Genomic DNA, 17,149 nt, shown 5'->3' with positions numbered 1-17,149 from the left:
GAGGTCTTTCTTAGCTTCATGCAGATGTTAAGTTTCTTCCTTAGCATGTTGTTCTTTGATCGTTTTGGTGAGCATTAGGATGGGAGTTATTGGAGACGTTTTTTTCCCCTCCCTTTCCACTGGCACGTTAATCTGTCTTAGTGTCACAGAATGAAGGTTACAGCCGTGACACTGTGGCTGGAGCAGACTCTGCCAATCTGAACCCCACCAACGAACCTGCAAGAATTATCCACTCTTAGAGGACAAAGCTCCCTCCCCAACAACTACATTTTTACTCAAACATTTTACACAGTAACTATTTTATTAAAAGATTGTTTTTTCTGATTATTAAAGTAACATACTTGTTTTAGAAAATTTGGAAAATACAAAAATGTATAAAAAAGAAATAGCCAACCATAATTCCCCTCCCAGTCAATCGCCCGGTACAGTTTACTCTTTAAACACTGAAGCTCTGGTCACACACAGTCTTCTTTCAAAATACTTATGTCCTTTCCCAGAGGAAATAACATGTTAACATGTAACACATAAAAAACACACTCAAACAGAAAGAGGTTTCTTTACAAAGGAATTTCCTACAAAAATCTCCATTTTCCAAATTGCTGAGTCAGAGACTCTAACACAAACTACTAAGCATTTATTAAAATAACCACCAGAAGACACCAAAGCAGAGGAGAAAGCGCAGCGGCTCATCTCCAGACACCTCCCCGACCCCTCATGCTGCTAGGAGCAAGGTGGCTGCTTTTCTTTCGAGCAGGAGGTTTTTCAGTCTTAGGAGCTGTAGCAAGCCGGCGAGGGACAGCCTGGGATGGGATCTGAGATTTGAAGGAAAAGAAAAGAAGTAAGTGTTACACGTTCCCAACCACCGCTCCCATGGAGGAAGACACGGTTCGTGAACAGGGCAGAACCAATCAGCACAGGAGGAACAAAGTCCATGCTCCACCTACAGCCAATCACAAGTGAAAGCCCACAGTCCAGCTCCTGGGACCAGAGACAGGAAGTGCCGGGCAATGGAGACATGCAGGACAGGCTGAGGGAAGTGGCCAGCGACAGCCTGTCCTCGCTTGGTCCCTGCCTGCTGTCCCTCACCTCTTTCCGGGAGATCTCACCCACACGGGAGTCTGGGTTCCTTCTGGGGACACTCTCCCCGCGGCTGTCAGTCCTGCCACACACACAAAGCAAGGATGTGAGGGTAGGGACGGTGCCCACCCCAACTCTACCCGAAACTGACTGTCCCAAATAAGGACCAATCAGTGGAGCCGGGGAGTAACCGGAGAGTTGACAGTGGACTCCAGTAAGGAGTTACACTAGCTAAGCTACAATCCCAGGGTGCTGAGTTTTGAGTTCTAAGTAAAGCAAGGAAAAACACGAAGATACAGAGACATGGGAAAGGGGTTTGTTTTGTTTTAGAAGTAAGTTTTAGAAGTAAAGAGTGGTGGAAAGGAAGAGCAGTAAGGCAGAGTCTGAGTCTACACCGCATCCCTGCCTGTCCTCCCAGGGCAGCGACAGAAGACAACTCATGAGGCTCATTCGCACGTCCTGCCCGGCCCACCCCGGCCCGGATTCCTCCCGGGCTCCTACCCGCTGTGTTCCAGCCTCTTCAGGTAGAGCAGCAGGTCCTCGGCAGGCAGAGTCCCCCAGCCCTGAGCCTGGTACTGTCTTAACAGCTGGGACATCTCCATCAGCTGCCTCGAGGAGCCGAGCCCATCTGCACCTGAGGGACACGTCTGTGACAGGGATGGCCCCCAAACCCGTCTCTCCGCCTTCCCCCCTTCTCCCTAGGAATCCAGAGGACCTTAAAATCCACATCCAGGGCCCCACACGTGGTTTCCTGGCCTGCTTACCTTTCTCTGGAGAGCCAGAGCTGGGCCCACTGCCTTGTGAGTAAGAAGAGGGCTGCTCTTGGACTCGGAAAAGACTAGAAGCCATGGCTAAAGGGACTTTGGTTTTATGGACAGGAGGTGGAAGGCGTGGCACCTGAGAGGGCTCTTCCCAAGATGGCCCAGTCCGGGGACCTAGCAGGAGGAAAGAACAGGACAGAGCGCGGAAGTCCTCCCCGCTGGCAGCTCCCGCTCCTCCAGGCCCACCTCGGCCTCCTGCACCGGAACTCACCACACTTAGCAGGCAACACGTCAGCAGAAGGGCTCTCACCGCTCTGGGGCACCGTCTCCAGCAGCTGGGGAGACAGCACAGCAAAGGACTAGTCAGGACAGAGAACTAGGTATCAGAAGAGAACTGTGTCCTAGAACGGGACACACAGAGAGCCTGGGGCCGGCACAAGAATTTCTCCAAAAGAGAAGCCACATCCTGGATTCACCAAATCAAAAGAGAGAAGAAGAAAGGAAATTTTAAAAACCCCATCCTACCTGCTGCAAAAAATTCTTGAGGCCTTCCAGCTGCGAGGCAGGCGGCAGCCCCTGCTTCAGGAAGCCGTCTCGCTCAGACGCTGGGTCCTCCTCAGGGAAGGGCCGCTCTGCCCTGTGGTCAGGGTGGAAGGCCCCGAGTGCAGGGAAGTCTTCAGCTACGAAGTGAAACAGTGTGCACAGCTGTACACATGCTGGAGGGGAAAGGGACCCTCCAGAAACCCCCGGCCAAATGCGCAAAAGAAAATGCAGGGGCGTCGCAGCTAGGAGACGATGCCAGGAAGCTGGAGAGAGGGCTGGAGGCGCCTGGCACATGGCACAGCTGGATTCCAAGACACGAGTGTTAGAAAGCGGGCAAAACAAAGAGCACCAGAAACCGAGCAGACACGCCTCGCCTCCTAATCCTTCACTGTTACTAGCACCACTGCACACTTGCCATCTGTAAACAGCTCACACTCACTTCGGAAGCGGGTATGAAGACTGGAACACAGGCCCTTACACACGCTGAGCAAGCACGAAACCACTAAGCTGCACCGCAACCCTTTTAAAAAGATTTTTTTGAGACAGGGTTTGCTACGAAGCCCAGGCTACCCTCAAGCTTGTGCTCCTCTTGCCTCAGCAGCTGGGGTTCCAGGAAGACACCACCATGCCAGCCTCATCCCAAATCGTAATTCACCCTAGGCTGGCATGTTTACATTCGCATCCATCAAAGCGACAGCTGACTAAACCAGAGGTTTAGTCACACCCACGGTGAGCCAATCCAGCAAATGGCTGCCAGCCCACCATGTGGCCTGCTAACTTTGACCCAAGAAACTCCGAGACCAGTGTCCCTATAATCATCTGGAGTTTGAGCTAGTGTCAGGGTGATGGCTCATTAAACCCATGTGCAAGCCAAAGTTGCAAGGGACAAAAACCCTGAGAGACAGAAGGCTGCTGACTTAGGAAGAGAAAGGCACAAGTGGGTATGACCGTGCAGACCCAAAGAGACGGGACAGCTCTCATTCCCAAAGGCACCCCTGTCCCCATTCATTTACATGAGTTCTCCACTTCCTTTAGCTGAATCAGTATGGTCTGCAACCTATGACCACTAAGACACCGAGGAACCAATGCCCAGGGGCCCATCAGAAAGGAAGCTGGGTGAGGAGCCAATCACGCAGGGCACAGGAGGGACCCCGCTGACCTGGCCCTCAGTTACCTATGGGTGGAGTTAGATCGGGTTTGGGCTCCAGGGGCTGGAAGGAATGCTGGCTCTGAAAAGAGGGGCCCAGCAGCAGGCTAAGGTCTGGGGAAGCGCTGCAGTCCACAAGGGGCATTCCCCGCAGCTCATCCTTGGCTTCCCGGCTCTGCTGCGACACAGGCTTCAGGGCCACGGCCACAGGAGGCATGGTCCAGGTCCTCCTCTCCGCCTTCTCCAGCTCTGGGGGATCAGAGTTGGGGGGTCCAGTGGGAGGAACCTGGCAGGGAGGAAGCAGAAAGCCCACTAGCTTCAGAGACAAGCACGCTACAGATACTTGAGTAAGATTAACAACTGCTATACTTTCTTCTGGTCCCATCTCCCTCCCCCCGCCCCGCCCCGCTTTTTTTAGTTTTCAAGACAGGGCCACTAGGTTGCCAAAGCTGGCCTTGAACTTGCGGTCCTCGTCCCTCAGCCTCCGGCGTGCTGTGATTGTAGGCACATCTGATTTCTATCAGATTTTAAAAGCTCACTTTTTATCTTACAACTCTATTTCTAAAGATTTTATAGGTACCTTACACACAGACATACATTTTAATGATACTTACTGTAGATGCAAAATATATGAAACTATTACACCCACCAGTAAGTGCTAGGTAGATTAGGCAGCAGATAAAAGGGAGCTGTTCAGGGTCTGGGACGGGGTGGAGTGGGACCCCAGGGGAGGGGAAGGGAAGGAGGACAGATGCACAGGACACCAGCTCAGTGGCCCCTCTGAGAAGGGGACCCGGGGGATGGAGACACAGGACAGGGTCAGTAGCTGTTCACTGCATACCTTCTTATACACAGTTCTGATTTTGTTTAACCTTGTGCACATGAATACCTATTCTAGAAGACATTTTAGCTAATAAGAAAACTTTCATAATTAAGTAAGAGATGCCAAGGGGAGAATAAGAAGGCACAAGGGCAGGACTATTTTAGTTCGAGGCTTAGCAACGATTTTTAGCCCTTCCTCCCAAAATTAATTCGGCTGTCTATCAAGTGAGCACCGCAGATGATTCACCATCTCTGGGGACTGGGGGAAGGGAGTTAGGACCAAGAGAGTGGGGCCAGTCCAGGCAGGCTACAGCATGGGGAAAAGCTTCCTTTTGGCAAGCTCGCTGTGCTTTAGAAAAGCGCTCAGGTTTTCTTCCATCCTGATGTGGGCCCCACTTATGACTTCCCTTGGGAGGGAGACAGGCTTCCGCAGAGGGAATCTAGAACACAAGCCTGAGCGTAGCTCTGGGGCTGATACCTACCGCGGGGTTCGGAGGTGGCAGGATGGTGCTGAGCAGCCGGCTGACCTCCTCCCAGTGGGCCTGCAGCATGGCCTGGAGCCGCTCTGCCATCTCCACCCGCTGCTCCTCCAGCTGCTGGTTCCCACTCTGCAGGTCCCGCACTCGAGCCTGTTCCCGTGCCAGTCTGAAGGGGAGAGGAGAGGCGACTCAGGGCTTGTTAGGAAGCACAGGGGACAAGAGCAAGGGTGGAAAATCAAACACCTGAGATTCTGAAAGGAGCTCGACCGATTTAGAAGACGACACAGGAGCTACAGAGGGGCACTCTGCCAGCCCAGGCCTCACCAGGGCGACAGGGCCAGGCCTGCAAGGGCACCGCAGGGACCAGCACCTGAGCTCGTAGTCCTGCGCCACCTGCTGCTGCCGCTCCTCTCGTTCTGCCATTTCCACTTTGAACTGAGCCAGCTGCGTGGCCAGTTCCTGCTGGTGCTGCCCATTGATATCCTGTAGCTGCTTCCTATGATGGCACAGGTGAGAAGTCAGGGCTGAGCCTGGAGACGGACACGGTCGAGGAGCAAGGGAATGTGTGCAGGGGAGGGGAAAGGGGAGGATGGACTGCTCCCAGTACCCGCCTGGCCACGGCTGGGAAAAGGGCAGGACACAGCTGGGGTCTCAGAATGGGACCCCAGAAGCAAAGAGGAGAATTTATGACCAAGTGAGGTGTTTAAGAAGCACTTCCAGAAAGAAAAAGAACAAAACAAAACAATGATACAAGTAAAAAGAAATGAAACTGGGATGGGAAGGGACTCAGTCCCGCTGGACAGCTCTGGGGCAGCTCAGGGCACACTTGGGCAGTCCTGGCAAGCCGGACACCTCCCAGTCCTGTACCCCTCAGTTCACGGTTAAGGGCTCCTCCCTACGGGCTCTCCATGGGCATGGGATGGCAGCCTTCCCCAGAGGCAGCAAGGTCCTGGCTGATGACCGTAAAAGTATACTGGGAGCAGGACACCAGGGCACTGAACACCTGCTGTGGCCAAGCAAAGCCCCGGAAGCCCCAGGTACCTGTGATGCTCCCTCAGGGAGGCCGTCTGCCGCAGGCTGCTCTCCTGTGCCTGCGCCAACCGCTCCGCCACCTGCTGCTCCAGCTGCACAGCCAGCTCTGACTCCATCTGGATCCGCTGGCTCTCAGACCGGGCCTGGGGAGAAGCGAGCGGGGTAACCGCTCGGGCCCGAGTCCAGCGCCAACATCCCACTCCTCGGCCCAAGGCATGGAGAACAAGAATCTCGCCGCAGGAATGAAAGAGATTTCTGATTCTTGTTGAAGAACAGACATTGTATGCGTACACAAAAGTGAAAATAACTTCAGACAGAAAATATACACGTAATATATATGCTTTTCATTCTGTTTTTGTTTTGGAGACACAGCCTCACTGTGTAGTCCAGGTTGACCTCAGACTTGTGACCCTCCTGCTCCTGCCTGTTGAGTGCTTGCATTACAGGTATGTGCCATCACACTGGTACATTTTTAAAATGTAATTTTAAAATTTTTATAAGTGCCTGTTTGCAGAACATAATGCTTCCATTCATTGTGGGGAACTGAAACAGGTACGTAACACATCTCAGGTCTTTTTTCCCCCTCGCCTGCCACCCTTATTTTTGTTGATTTTTTTTCTTTTTGGGTTGGTTGTTTTTTTTGTGTTTTTTTTTTGGCCAGCACCAAATTTATTTTACCAATCTTTATCAAGTTAATCATCACACACACAGATTAACAGTCAGACTAACAGGCCGAAAAATAAATAAATAAAACACACGAAATAATGATGCTGAGCCAAGGCACACTTTTATTTCGTGGTCTTGTGAGGCAGGGCCTCACTGTGCAGTTCAGGCTGGCCTTGAAATCACTTGGAGCCCAGGCTGGCCTCAGACTTGCAGGGATACTCAGCCTCCTGAGTGCTGGGATCACAGGCATGTGCCACCATGCCCACTCAGGGTACACTTGCAGATATCCTGAGTGTGTTGGATTAAAATAACTTTTTTCTCTTTTTTTCTATTGTCTCTCTCTTTTTAAAAAAAATTTATTTAAAGAGAAAGAAAAAAAACAAAACAGAAAAAAGGGTAGCAACAATACAGAATTAAAAAAAATAAACATTAAGAAATCACTAGTTGATAAATTACATACTGTCCTCTTAGAAATAGCATATGAAGTGGACATTCAAACAGCAAGACTGCAAACAGTTCTGTTCAACAATCCAACAAAATCTTAGTAATATGGTCATCTATCCTACACGCTTAAACATACATGCAGTTATATCCTTTAGAACAGTTTCTTTTCCTCTCTTTTGTACAATAGCAATTACACATTTTGGGTTTTATTACTCCTACATTCTTATTACTTTTTACACTAGAGACACAATGTGCTATTTATATACTGTGTCTCTTTTATTTTGCACTTTGTTTATATGCTGGGTTTCTCATATAAAAGAAACTGCACTATTTAAGCTCATGTGTCTGATTTATTTCACTTAACATTATGGTCTCAGCGTGCACCCATTTTCCTGCCAATGATCCATGTTTACCCTTCTTGGACACAGGAGCACTCTGTTATGTATAAACACCATGTTTTCTTTATGCATTCACCTGCTGCTTAAGAAATGTGTTTGTCACCAGCTGTGGCGGTGCACACCCGTAATCCCAGCACGCAGGAGGCTGAGGCAGGAGGTCTGCCGTGAGTTGAACGGTAGCTTGGGCTACACAGTAAGCTCAAGGCCAGCCTAAATTACAGAGTGGGACTCTGTCTCAAAAAACCAAAAAGCGGGGTGGGGATTTAGCTCAATGGTATAAGTGACTGCCTGGCAAGTGCAAGGTCATGAGTTCCATCCCCGGTACAAAAAAAAGAAAGAAATGTACTTACTAACCCAGGGAAATGTTAGGTAGTGTAATCCTGCGACGTGTGTTAGAGATAACATACGCAGTATCCCTAGTAGTATCCCTAGAACCAGCAGCTTTTCAGTAAATGTCCCTTGCTGCAGAAAGGCTTGGTCTATAATTGCTGCCTCTGTTTTTCACCTATCTCTTCTTCAACTCACTGAAATCTGACCTCTGTAACAGTACGTTACAGAGCTTAATTCTAAGCCCAACCGCGATTATGTCTGTCTTTGTCTAATGTGTCTCACCGCAACACCTGCACCCCGGTCAGTCCTCTCCCACAGACTCACTTCTCCCCGCCCCCACACCTCTCCCACTCCCACTGTATCAAGTCTCGGCCTCTGTTCCATCCTTTTCTAGTGCATGCTAACATTCCACGTGTATCATTTACTTTATAGTTAGCTTTCACTACCATTTACTTCTTAACACTCTCTAAATGAACTCTCTAAAAGTCCATACACCCGTGACCTGATAGATAGTTCTAGCTGGACATACTTCAGGTAAAAGACACCAAAATTCAACTCATCTGGCCTTGACCCTCTGTGACAATAAACCTTGCTAACTTGATTGGATGGAGAGACCCAATCTGGACAAGGACTGGATTGCGAGGGCACATAGTGGGTGAATCCATCGAGGAGCTCACAGCTGACCGGGCTGTGAGGAAGAGGGGCCCCGGGGGCACGCTTCTGAAGGGCACGTCTCGTCCCTGGCCCCTTCTTCTCCGGCTCTCTGCTTTCTGGCTAACCTGAGGTGAGCAGCTGCTCTCCACCATTCTTCCACTGTGCTATTTCTGCCTTGCGGCCAGCCAGCCCCGGACAGAGAGCTCTGCAGCCATAAGGCAAAGTAAGCCTTTTCCTCTTTGAACTGCACATGTCATATATTTTGGTGACAGCAACAAAAAGCTGACTAAGAGACGTTCAGACCTTTTCTTCCTATTACATTTCCTGCCCACCTCCGCTGGGCGAAACCTGGAGTCATCTTTGACGTCTATTACTTTTTTTACTCCTACCTGGCCCAGTTCTCCTTCTTGGCTTGCTCTGAGAAACTCACCTACCCTTGTGCCGGGTGTGGTGGCTCATGACTGCGATCCCAGAACTTAGGAGGAGCACTGTGAGTTCAGGGCCAGCCAGGACTACACAGTGAGACCTTGTTTCCAAGGAAAACAAACAACTCATCTACCCTTAACACACTTTGCACATAAAAACAGAGGCCCAGGAAGGTCAAAATTCTAGGCAGGTGTGTAACTAAAAGTCCTGGTTCCCGTGTCAGTGCTGTTTTTTTAATGTTATGCCTCCACCATGGATTAGAACACAGCTCTTCCCAACCTTTTCAGCAAACTATAGACCACGTCAGTCCTCTACTGCCTGCTTTTGTGAATAGTTCTATGGAACTATTCATAGCCTACTCACTTACATGAGTGAAGTGGCTGCACCTCAGACTATGACTCCCAAAGTCAAAACCACCTATTATCTGGTCCTGTACAGAAAAGGCTGTCCAGCCCTGTGCTATTACACAGCAAGGGTCTGACGAGACTGAAGTTAAGGTGCACTGCATTCGCTAGATGGTGAGCATCTTCAAGAGTCTAATTATATCCAACAAACAATCTGTAGGTACTATTCCCTCCCAGCCCATGAGAGGTGATAAGAATCTCATGAGTAAATAAAGCAATCATTCATCTCCTGAGTCCCTGACCTACTCAGCAAGATTAACACAAGTTATTTACAAATGAGAATTACAAAGCAGAGTGTTATGACTGGAATCAGGCCTCTGACAAAAGCTTTTGCCTATTCATATGGTTGACCCAGTAAGTGTAACGCCATCTTTTAAAACAGTACAAAGCATCCTGAAGAGATTTAACTCTGTTACTCCTGTGAGTACCACTAGGTCAGTCCAACACTGGGAAACTGTCACTCAGTGAGAAATGGCTCTGAGTATAAAACAGAAGCAACAGTTTAAGACATAGAAGCCACTGATGGAAAAAAAACAAAATATCCGAAATGGGATACTAACCAGGACTCCCAAGGCCTCAGGAGCGCTTCTCTCAAGCATAAGAAACTGACCTGCACCAGGCTCATCTCCAGCTGCAGGGCATCCCTCTCTCTCCGAGCTGTGTCCAGCTCCTCTTCCAGCCGCCGCACCTCGGACTGCACCAGTGCCAGCTGCTGCTGGGCTTCCCGGGCTGCCTGGGCCTCCCTCTGGCTGTTCCCCTTAGACAGGGAAAGCAAATGTGAGACATAACTCATCTCCTATCTCCAGCCACTTCTATTCCCACCTCCCCACGCCCTAACTCTAAAACCCAAGTCCCTCCCTCTGTCCCCATGTGTACTATGCCGTTTCTTCCTCCCTGTTTAATACCGCTTTTTGGCCTGCCATGTACTACCGGGGATTGAACTCATCATGACCTTGCGCTTGCCAGGCAGGCGCTTATGCCGCTGAGCTAAATCCCCGGCCGACCTGCCATGTATCTAACGCCCCATTCCTTCCCGCAGGCTGCAGGCTCAGCCTTGCTTCCCAGAGCCGGCTCTCCACTCCCCAGCCCTGTCCCACGTTCTGCCATCCCATCCCCTTCATCCTTCCCCATTTCCCGCATCCTCCAAATCCTGCTTTCACCTTCTCCCTTTCCAGCTGGGCCTGGCCCTCCTCCTGCAGCGCCTGGTAGCGCTCCTTGAGCTGATGCTCCTGCTGGGCCCGGGCCTGCCGCTCTTCTTCCAGGGCAACCTGAAGGCTTTCCAGCTTCCGACGCTCGCTGAGCTGCACAGCCCGAGCCTCATCTCGCTCTTCCTGTAGCGCACGGTTCCGCTGCTGCTCAGCCTCCAAGCTCAGAGTCAGAGCCTGCCTTTCTGCTTCCTAAAGCCCCACAAGAAAACCAAGATCTTTAGTAGGCCCTCAAAGCAACCTGCACCCACACAATGTGTCCAATAAGAACTATGCTCATTTAAAATGTAACACTTGACAGGCTCAAAGGATTATAATAACATAAATAAGAACTCCTATCCTAGTTAGGTGGACTTGAGTTTAAATTTTGGTTGCTAGCCTATTGTTTATTTACTATGTGTTCTTAGGCACATATCCTTATCTGTGAAGTGGAGCTAACAGAGTCTATCCTGTAAGGAGTAAAGTAAAACATATACTTAGAGGTATTTGGTACAATGCTTGGCACATAATAAATACTCAATATACAATTGCTATCATCATCATCATCAAAAGAAACTCCACAGCCGATGTGGTGGTGCACACCTGTCATCCCAGCACTCGGGAGGCTGAGGTAGGAGGATCACAATGAGTTTGACACCAGCCTGGACTACATAATGAGTTCAAAGCCAGCCTAAACTACATAGTGAGCTCCTGTATTACAAAAAAAACTCCACAAAGACTAGCACAGCCAGCATATTGTCAGAAACAAGCCAAGCAACAACCGCCATCAGCACTGTTCGCCATCATCTGTTAGAGCACAGGTCTGCCATGTAAGCAGCAAGTTCCAGACCTGGGCATCACCTCTGATGGGTGATCACCTGATCACTTCAGCGCTAAGAAATCTGTATGAGTCTCATCCCATACTTTTACCTGTTTTGCTTGGTTTTTGATGGTACTAGAGAGCAAACTCAGGCCTTCAAACACGCTAGCCCTCTTTATATCTTGGGGGACAGTTTTCAATACGTTGGTAAGTTGCCCAGGCTGCAATCCTCCTGCATCAATCTCTCAAAGGGATCTCACACCTTTTTTGCCACAATCTAGACCAGAGTTTGCAACCAGGCTGAATAAAACCACCAAGGAAATTTCTGAAAATGTATGAATTTTCCAACTCCACTGTATACTACTAAATCAAAATCTCTGGGAGAACTGGGGCTATAGCTCAGTGACAGTGCTTGCCCAGCATGTGTAAGACCCTGGGTTCTCTCCCCAGCAAAAAAAACAAAACAAAAAGTAAACTTGTCCTCTGGGAAAGTGTCCCACAAATGTGTATTTTAAAACAGTTCCACTTTGAGGGCTGGAGGTTTAGCTCAGCGGCATAAGCACCTGCCTTGCAAGCAGGTGGTCATGAGTTCAATCCCCGGTACCAATAAAAATGAAAAAGACAAAAAAAAAAAAATAGTTCCACTTTGGAGGCTGAGGCAGAAAGATTACTGTGAGTTTGAGGCCAACTGGCAGTACATGAGTTCAAGGCCAGCCTGGACCACACACCTGGTAAGACCCTGTCTCAAAACATAAACAGACACAATTCCTGAGACGGTGATAATGTTCTATTGAAGATATAGTTTGCAGTCTCCCGAAGTCACTTGGAATCAGGGCCTTTTTTGGTAAATATCTAGCAGAACGAGTGCTGTAAGAAACACAGCCGTGGCACTGTCGCAGTGCACCAGTCGCCCATCCCGCCCGTCCTGCTCTGGGAGTGAGAGCTTCCCCTGGGATGACCCCGGCCAGCCTCCTACCAGGGCTTCTCTTTCCCGCTGCTGCAGTCTGGCGCCCTCCTGCTCCCGACTGAGGGCCTCCATGGCTTCGGAAAGGCTTTGTTCCAGGCGGGTTACTGTCTTCCAGGGAGAGAAGAACACAGGCCAGGTAATGAAGAAAAATTCTCTATCCTCTACTTGAAAAATCTTTAACAATGTCAAGTTGAAATTTGAGAGTTAACTCAGTGAGTTGGAGGCCACAGAGAAAACTGTACGGTGTGGGGAAAACTGGCAAGTCACAGTTTAAACCGGACAGCGAAATAGTGCAAGGAGAGGGACAGGGGACAAGAGTCATCAGGACAGCTGCTGTGGACGGAGGGCACTCTGTTTGGAACCCTAATTCGAGAGCCATTTCTGCCCCTTCCTTTCCAGAAGTCTGGAATGTAGGCTTTAATGCCCATGCACCCACTTCCTGCTGCTTGCTTCTGGTGAGCTCCGCCGCCTGGCGCTCCTCCTGCAGCCCCCGAAGCACTTCTGTCCGCTCAGCCTCGTGCCGATTCCAGCCCTCCACCACTCGGGCCAGGGTCTCCAAAAAGGCAAATTAGGCAGAATTGCAAAATAACTTTTTGTCCTCTTTCTCCCCAAAGGGGCAAGGTTAACAGTCACTTTCTCCCAACGGTCAATAAAGCCACCCCTACCCTCGCTCTTGGCATGCACAAAGAAACAAACCCTAACTTCCCTCATTTACCAAGCCGTAAGGCCCTCCTTGGAGAGGCGCCCCACCCTTGCTACCCTGGCACCTTGTCCAGTTGCTCGATCATGATGTCTTTCTTGCGGTCAGCAGCCACAGCCACCGCTAACTGCTGCTGCAGCTCTAGCACGCGGGTCTGCAGGCTCTGAATGTGGCGCTCACAGTGCTGGAAAGAAGGGTAAGGAGTTTGGGTCCTTCTCATCCTTCGTCTGGCATCACAGCCCCACACTCTCCAGGTTCTCTAGTGGACAATGGGCTGGAGTCAGGGAAGGTGGGCTCCAAGAACAGAATAGGTTTAGAGAGGGAGAACCGTGAATTCCTGAGTGGGAATATAAGGCCTAAGACTTCCAGTGCCCTCTCTACCTTCTTGGGAAGTACTTAAGATTCTAGACTCTTCCCTTTCCTAGAATCCTGAGAAAAAACCTTCTACGTCTTTTGGTGGCGGTGCAGCAGCTCACACTGCAGAGTGTGGGAACTTACTCCTCTATTAAGGAGCTCATCAAATACAACGATTCAATAAAATAATCATAAAAGGAAAGCCCTTCACTCACACCCAAGCAGTTTAACGCCTGGGAAGAGAGGGTTCCGAAAATAACTACAGTGATTCTGACTTTTCCATGTCCTTGTCCATCTCTGTCCCATTCAGATACTAAAGCTGAGGCTCACTATATTACCAGTCGCTAAAGGTCCTCGAAAAAGCCAGCAAAGTTCATCGTCCATTTAACAAATGCATACGGTGTGTTCCTGTGTGTACAGTATTTCTAGGCAGTGCTGGTGAACCTAGATAGTACAGGTACCACAGCAGGCTGTTTGTAACATTGAAAACTCTAAAAGGTTCACCATCACTGTTCTGGACCATAAGGACCCAGTGGACAGGACAAGCCACTGACCTTTGGAGAGTTGAGATTTTAAACCGGAGAACAAACACTACATATAAGAGTGAGAAGCTGTGCGAAGGCAGTCATAAAGTGCTATGAGTAACTACGTGGAAGGGAAGAGGCTTCCCTGGAGAGACCTTGGAGCAAAGTCCCAGCTTCCAGGCTTGTGATCCTCAGTCTTTTTCAGCACTCAAGTCCTTTTTCTAATTTTTTCAGGTTTTAGAAGGAAGTTTTTCTACCTCACCTTCCGACGGGTGTGCTCTGAATCCAGTGCATCTCTCAGCCCCTGAAAATCCGGGGGATTAATTGGGAGGCCCGGCCGAAGGCTGGTGTAGCGAGGAAACAGCTCCTCCAGAGCCTGTGCTGAGCTGGACGGAGATAAGTCCTGCAGGAACCGGGTGCTGAGCAAATCAGGCACAGAACATTAGGGTGGGAAAGCCCTGGGGATCCATTAGCTCCACTGTGACATTTTACAAATAAGGAAACTGAGATGCAGGAAGGGTAAGAGATGTGCCCAAAGTCACAGAGCCAGACAGTGCTAAAGCCATAACAGCACACAGGCCTGTGATTCACTGTACAGGGCTCCTTCCTCCAGACCACACTCCTTGCAGTAACAGTTTCAGTGCAAACAAGTTAACGCCTCCAGGAGAAAAAAGACCAAGGTTTAGAGAAAGCCAGGAGGTAGGGAGATGCTGCCCACGCAGGCTCTAGACGGAATAAAGGTGATAGAAGATAGGAAAGCAACGATAAAAACTAAGAGCCCAGTGGCAAACTTCTTAAACCCCTAAGAGGTACACAGTAGTCAAGAGGGAACTAAGAACTAGAACACTCAGATTTCCCAGAAAATGCCCAAAAAGAACTCACTTGAGCAAGGTAGCTGTGCTGTCACTGTCAAAGGACTCCTCTTCCCGTTTCTCTAAGCCAGCACCTGCAGTGAGGGGGTCCCCTACAGACAGCCCAAAAGACCCCAAGGCTGGGGTCAGGTAAAGACAGGAACAAGGATCATTGGCCAGAGAAGAAAGGAGACAGCTTTTCTTTCTCTTCCCGATCCCCAACCTGGCTCCCAAAGAATGGATTTCTTTTTCCTGATACCAGGCTCAGAGGTCTAGGTTTCCTTCCCTGTTTCTTTTCATTTTGCTCCACCCCTTACATCTAGATTCTTCTTCAGAGCACTAGGGGATGGGCTTACTCACGGTAGGCTGCATCCCGTGATGTTTGCAGCATTGTCTGGAGTTGACCCCGAACACTTTCCATCTCAAAGATATGTTTAGAACCATCCTGGGGGGCAGAGGAATCAAACATGGAACTCAGATGCAACTTGTATAATTTACAGTCTGTCTCCTGCCAGTATGGTTTGTGTGTTTGTTTTGTACTGGAAATTGAACTCAGGACCTTGTGCTTTCCAGGCAGGTACTGTGCCACTGAACTATATCCTCAGCTCCAGCATATAATTTTAACTCTAGCACCAGGGAACACTACAAAAGGCAAACAGACCCAGTAAGCAATGTCTTACCCTTGAGTTAGAAACTCAAATGCCTACAGAAGCCAGAAAAGTCATGCAAGTAAGTAAAGTGGGTAGGTACAAGGGTGGTGGGAATTCTTGCCAACAGAAGAGAAAATGCCCAGTCTAAATGCTGCATAGGCCATGGCTGTCACATTTCAAACTCTGGAAGTCCTAACCCAGTGGTGACAAAGCTATGGCACGTGTGCCTGAGCAGGTTATTTGTATCAATGAAAGCTTTAAAAGGTTCACCATCACTGTCTTAACCAGTCTGCGCAATGATGTTGACACCTTTTCTATCCAAGACAAATATTTCCTCTGTAACATGCTTGATTAAACTATGTTTTGATTTTCACACCAAATTTTGAACAATATACTCATAATTTTTGAGCGGAAAGAATGTTAGTGTATTTTTGTTATCTGTAAGGCCCCTGTTCCCTCCCACTTGGAACCAAAAAATCTTATTCCCACTTCTAGTGCCCAGATCCCAATCACAGGAAACCAACATATCCTAAAGCATAGCTGTCTCGGAGCAAAAAAAAAAAAACCGAAGTCTCACAATGCTCCAAATTAGTGTTCCAGATGATTCTCTCCTTCACAAGGATGTGTTCTCAGCAATGTTTTACTACATAGTCAAAAAGACATTTAAATATGACAAGCGATCATTCAAACCCCACTAATGCTAACGTGCAACCCCAAGACTCATGTTTAGCATCCTAGAGGTCCCTCACACATACCTACCTCCCTCCCTTTTTTCTTCAAGTTGTTCTCCAATCCGACTGACAAGCTGCGACTCAGCTCTTGGGCCAGGCCGTCTAAGGCCTCGTGCGGAGGTGGGGAGGTGGAGCCCAAATACAACTGAGCCCGTGCAGTGGCCTCTGCCTGGCGGCTGAGGTGCAAGGAAGTGTAGAGCTGAGAAGTGACCTCAGAGGACACCTGGTTCAGTCCAGGGGGTTCTGACGTCTCACTCAGGAGATCCTCTGCCTGCAGAGGTGAACTAGGGCTGGTAGTTGATGTGGCCATGAGTAGAGGGAGAAGTCAACTGGAGAACGCTGGGAACTCCTGGTTCAACTTTAGGAGAGTCCAGGGGTAAAGGTCACAGAGAAAGAAGATATGGGAGAAGAGGGGACGCTCCTTGGTGGATCCTTGGAGAATAAAGGTATCAAGGCTCTTTGGTTAAAGGAAAGGTTTCTCCTGGTTCCAGAGGCCATGGGAAGAGCAAAGGTGATCCTTTTCCCAGCTCCTGGGACCGGTGGAAGAGGATGCATACAGAGGGCTCAGAACAAAGACCTACTTGGGGGGCAACAGGAGTGCAGTTCTCCCACGTAATTAGAGTGCTGGAAGGTGCAGGTCAGCTTTGGCACTGGCTTTCCCGGGCCAACTGAGCTCTTTAGTTCCCATGCCCAGAACGTGCATACTGAAAACGGACCCCAGTGTCCGTCTCTCCACTGGTTCCACTGCCGAGACAAGCAGGACCTCACGCCTCAACCTACCCTCCTGGCTTCCTCGGGTCAGACTTCTTGCATACTCCCTCCAAGCCCTCTTGGCAAGAAAGCCATTGCAGAGATCCTGAAAATCGCGCCTAACTCTCAGAAAAAATCTTCTGAACCCTCAGACGTCCCCCACTAAGGACGACGCTCTCAAGCCCAGCCTGAGATCTCTCCCGCGACCACCCTGTTCTGACTGCTCCCCGCACCTCCAATCCTCACTCCCGAATTTACCAAGCTGGAGAGAACTGCACCCCTCCCCTGAGCTCAAGTCAGGAAAGACAAAGACACCCCGTCCTCACGCAGCGCTCTACTCTGAAAACCGTTGGTAGCCTCCTGCCACAGCGCACCACCCCGCCCCTCCGGCATGGATGACGTCACCCGCCCGCGAGACCAAGCTCCAGCAGCAGC

General features: G+C 49.6%; 1 protein-coding gene across 6 annotated transcripts; it reads right to left on the bottom strand.

Moving 5' to 3' along the window:
* Window positions 1-282: 282 nt before the first annotated feature.
* Window positions 283-17,066, bottom strand: Cntrob (centrobin, centriole duplication and spindle assembly protein). 6 transcript variants are annotated; one of them, XM_063242572.1, is made up of 19 exons: window positions 15,993-17,066; window positions 14,944-15,028; window positions 14,615-14,723; window positions 13,995-14,151; window positions 12,922-13,113; window positions 12,591-12,707; window positions 12,164-12,262; window positions 10,344-10,580; window positions 9,794-9,940; window positions 5,871-6,004; window positions 5,200-5,325; window positions 4,833-4,995; window positions 3,556-3,814; window positions 2,364-2,518; window positions 2,110-2,173; window positions 1,842-2,012; window positions 1,579-1,711; window positions 1,087-1,159; window positions 283-812 (listed from the first exon to the last, which is right to left on the bottom strand). In XM_063242572.1, the coding sequence occupies exons 1-19, from the start codon at window positions 16,272-16,274 to the stop codon at window positions 687-689; spliced, it is 2,829 nt and encodes a 942-aa protein (XP_063098642.1). In that variant the 5' UTR covers window positions 16,275-17,066; the 3' UTR covers window positions 283-686. The 6 variants fall into 6 exon arrangements, with proteins under 6 accessions (XP_063098642.1, XP_005002162.2, XP_063098643.1 ...); XM_005002105.4 differs by having other exon boundaries at window positions 12,922-13,038; XM_063242573.1 differs by having other exon boundaries at window positions 14,615-14,696.
* Window positions 17,067-17,149: the final 83 nt, after the last annotated feature.

Source organism: Cavia porcellus, unplaced genomic scaffold, assembly GCF_034190915.1.
Source record: "Cavia porcellus strain 051 isolate PalLab524CR breed Dunkin Hartley unplaced genomic scaffold, mCavPor4.1 scaffold_32, whole genome shotgun sequence".
NCBI classification, from domain to species: Eukaryota; Metazoa; Chordata; class Mammalia; order Rodentia; family Caviidae; genus Cavia; species Cavia porcellus.
The sequence above is the reverse complement of the archived record's forward strand: the minus strand, read 5'-3'. Positions and strand labels throughout refer to the sequence as shown.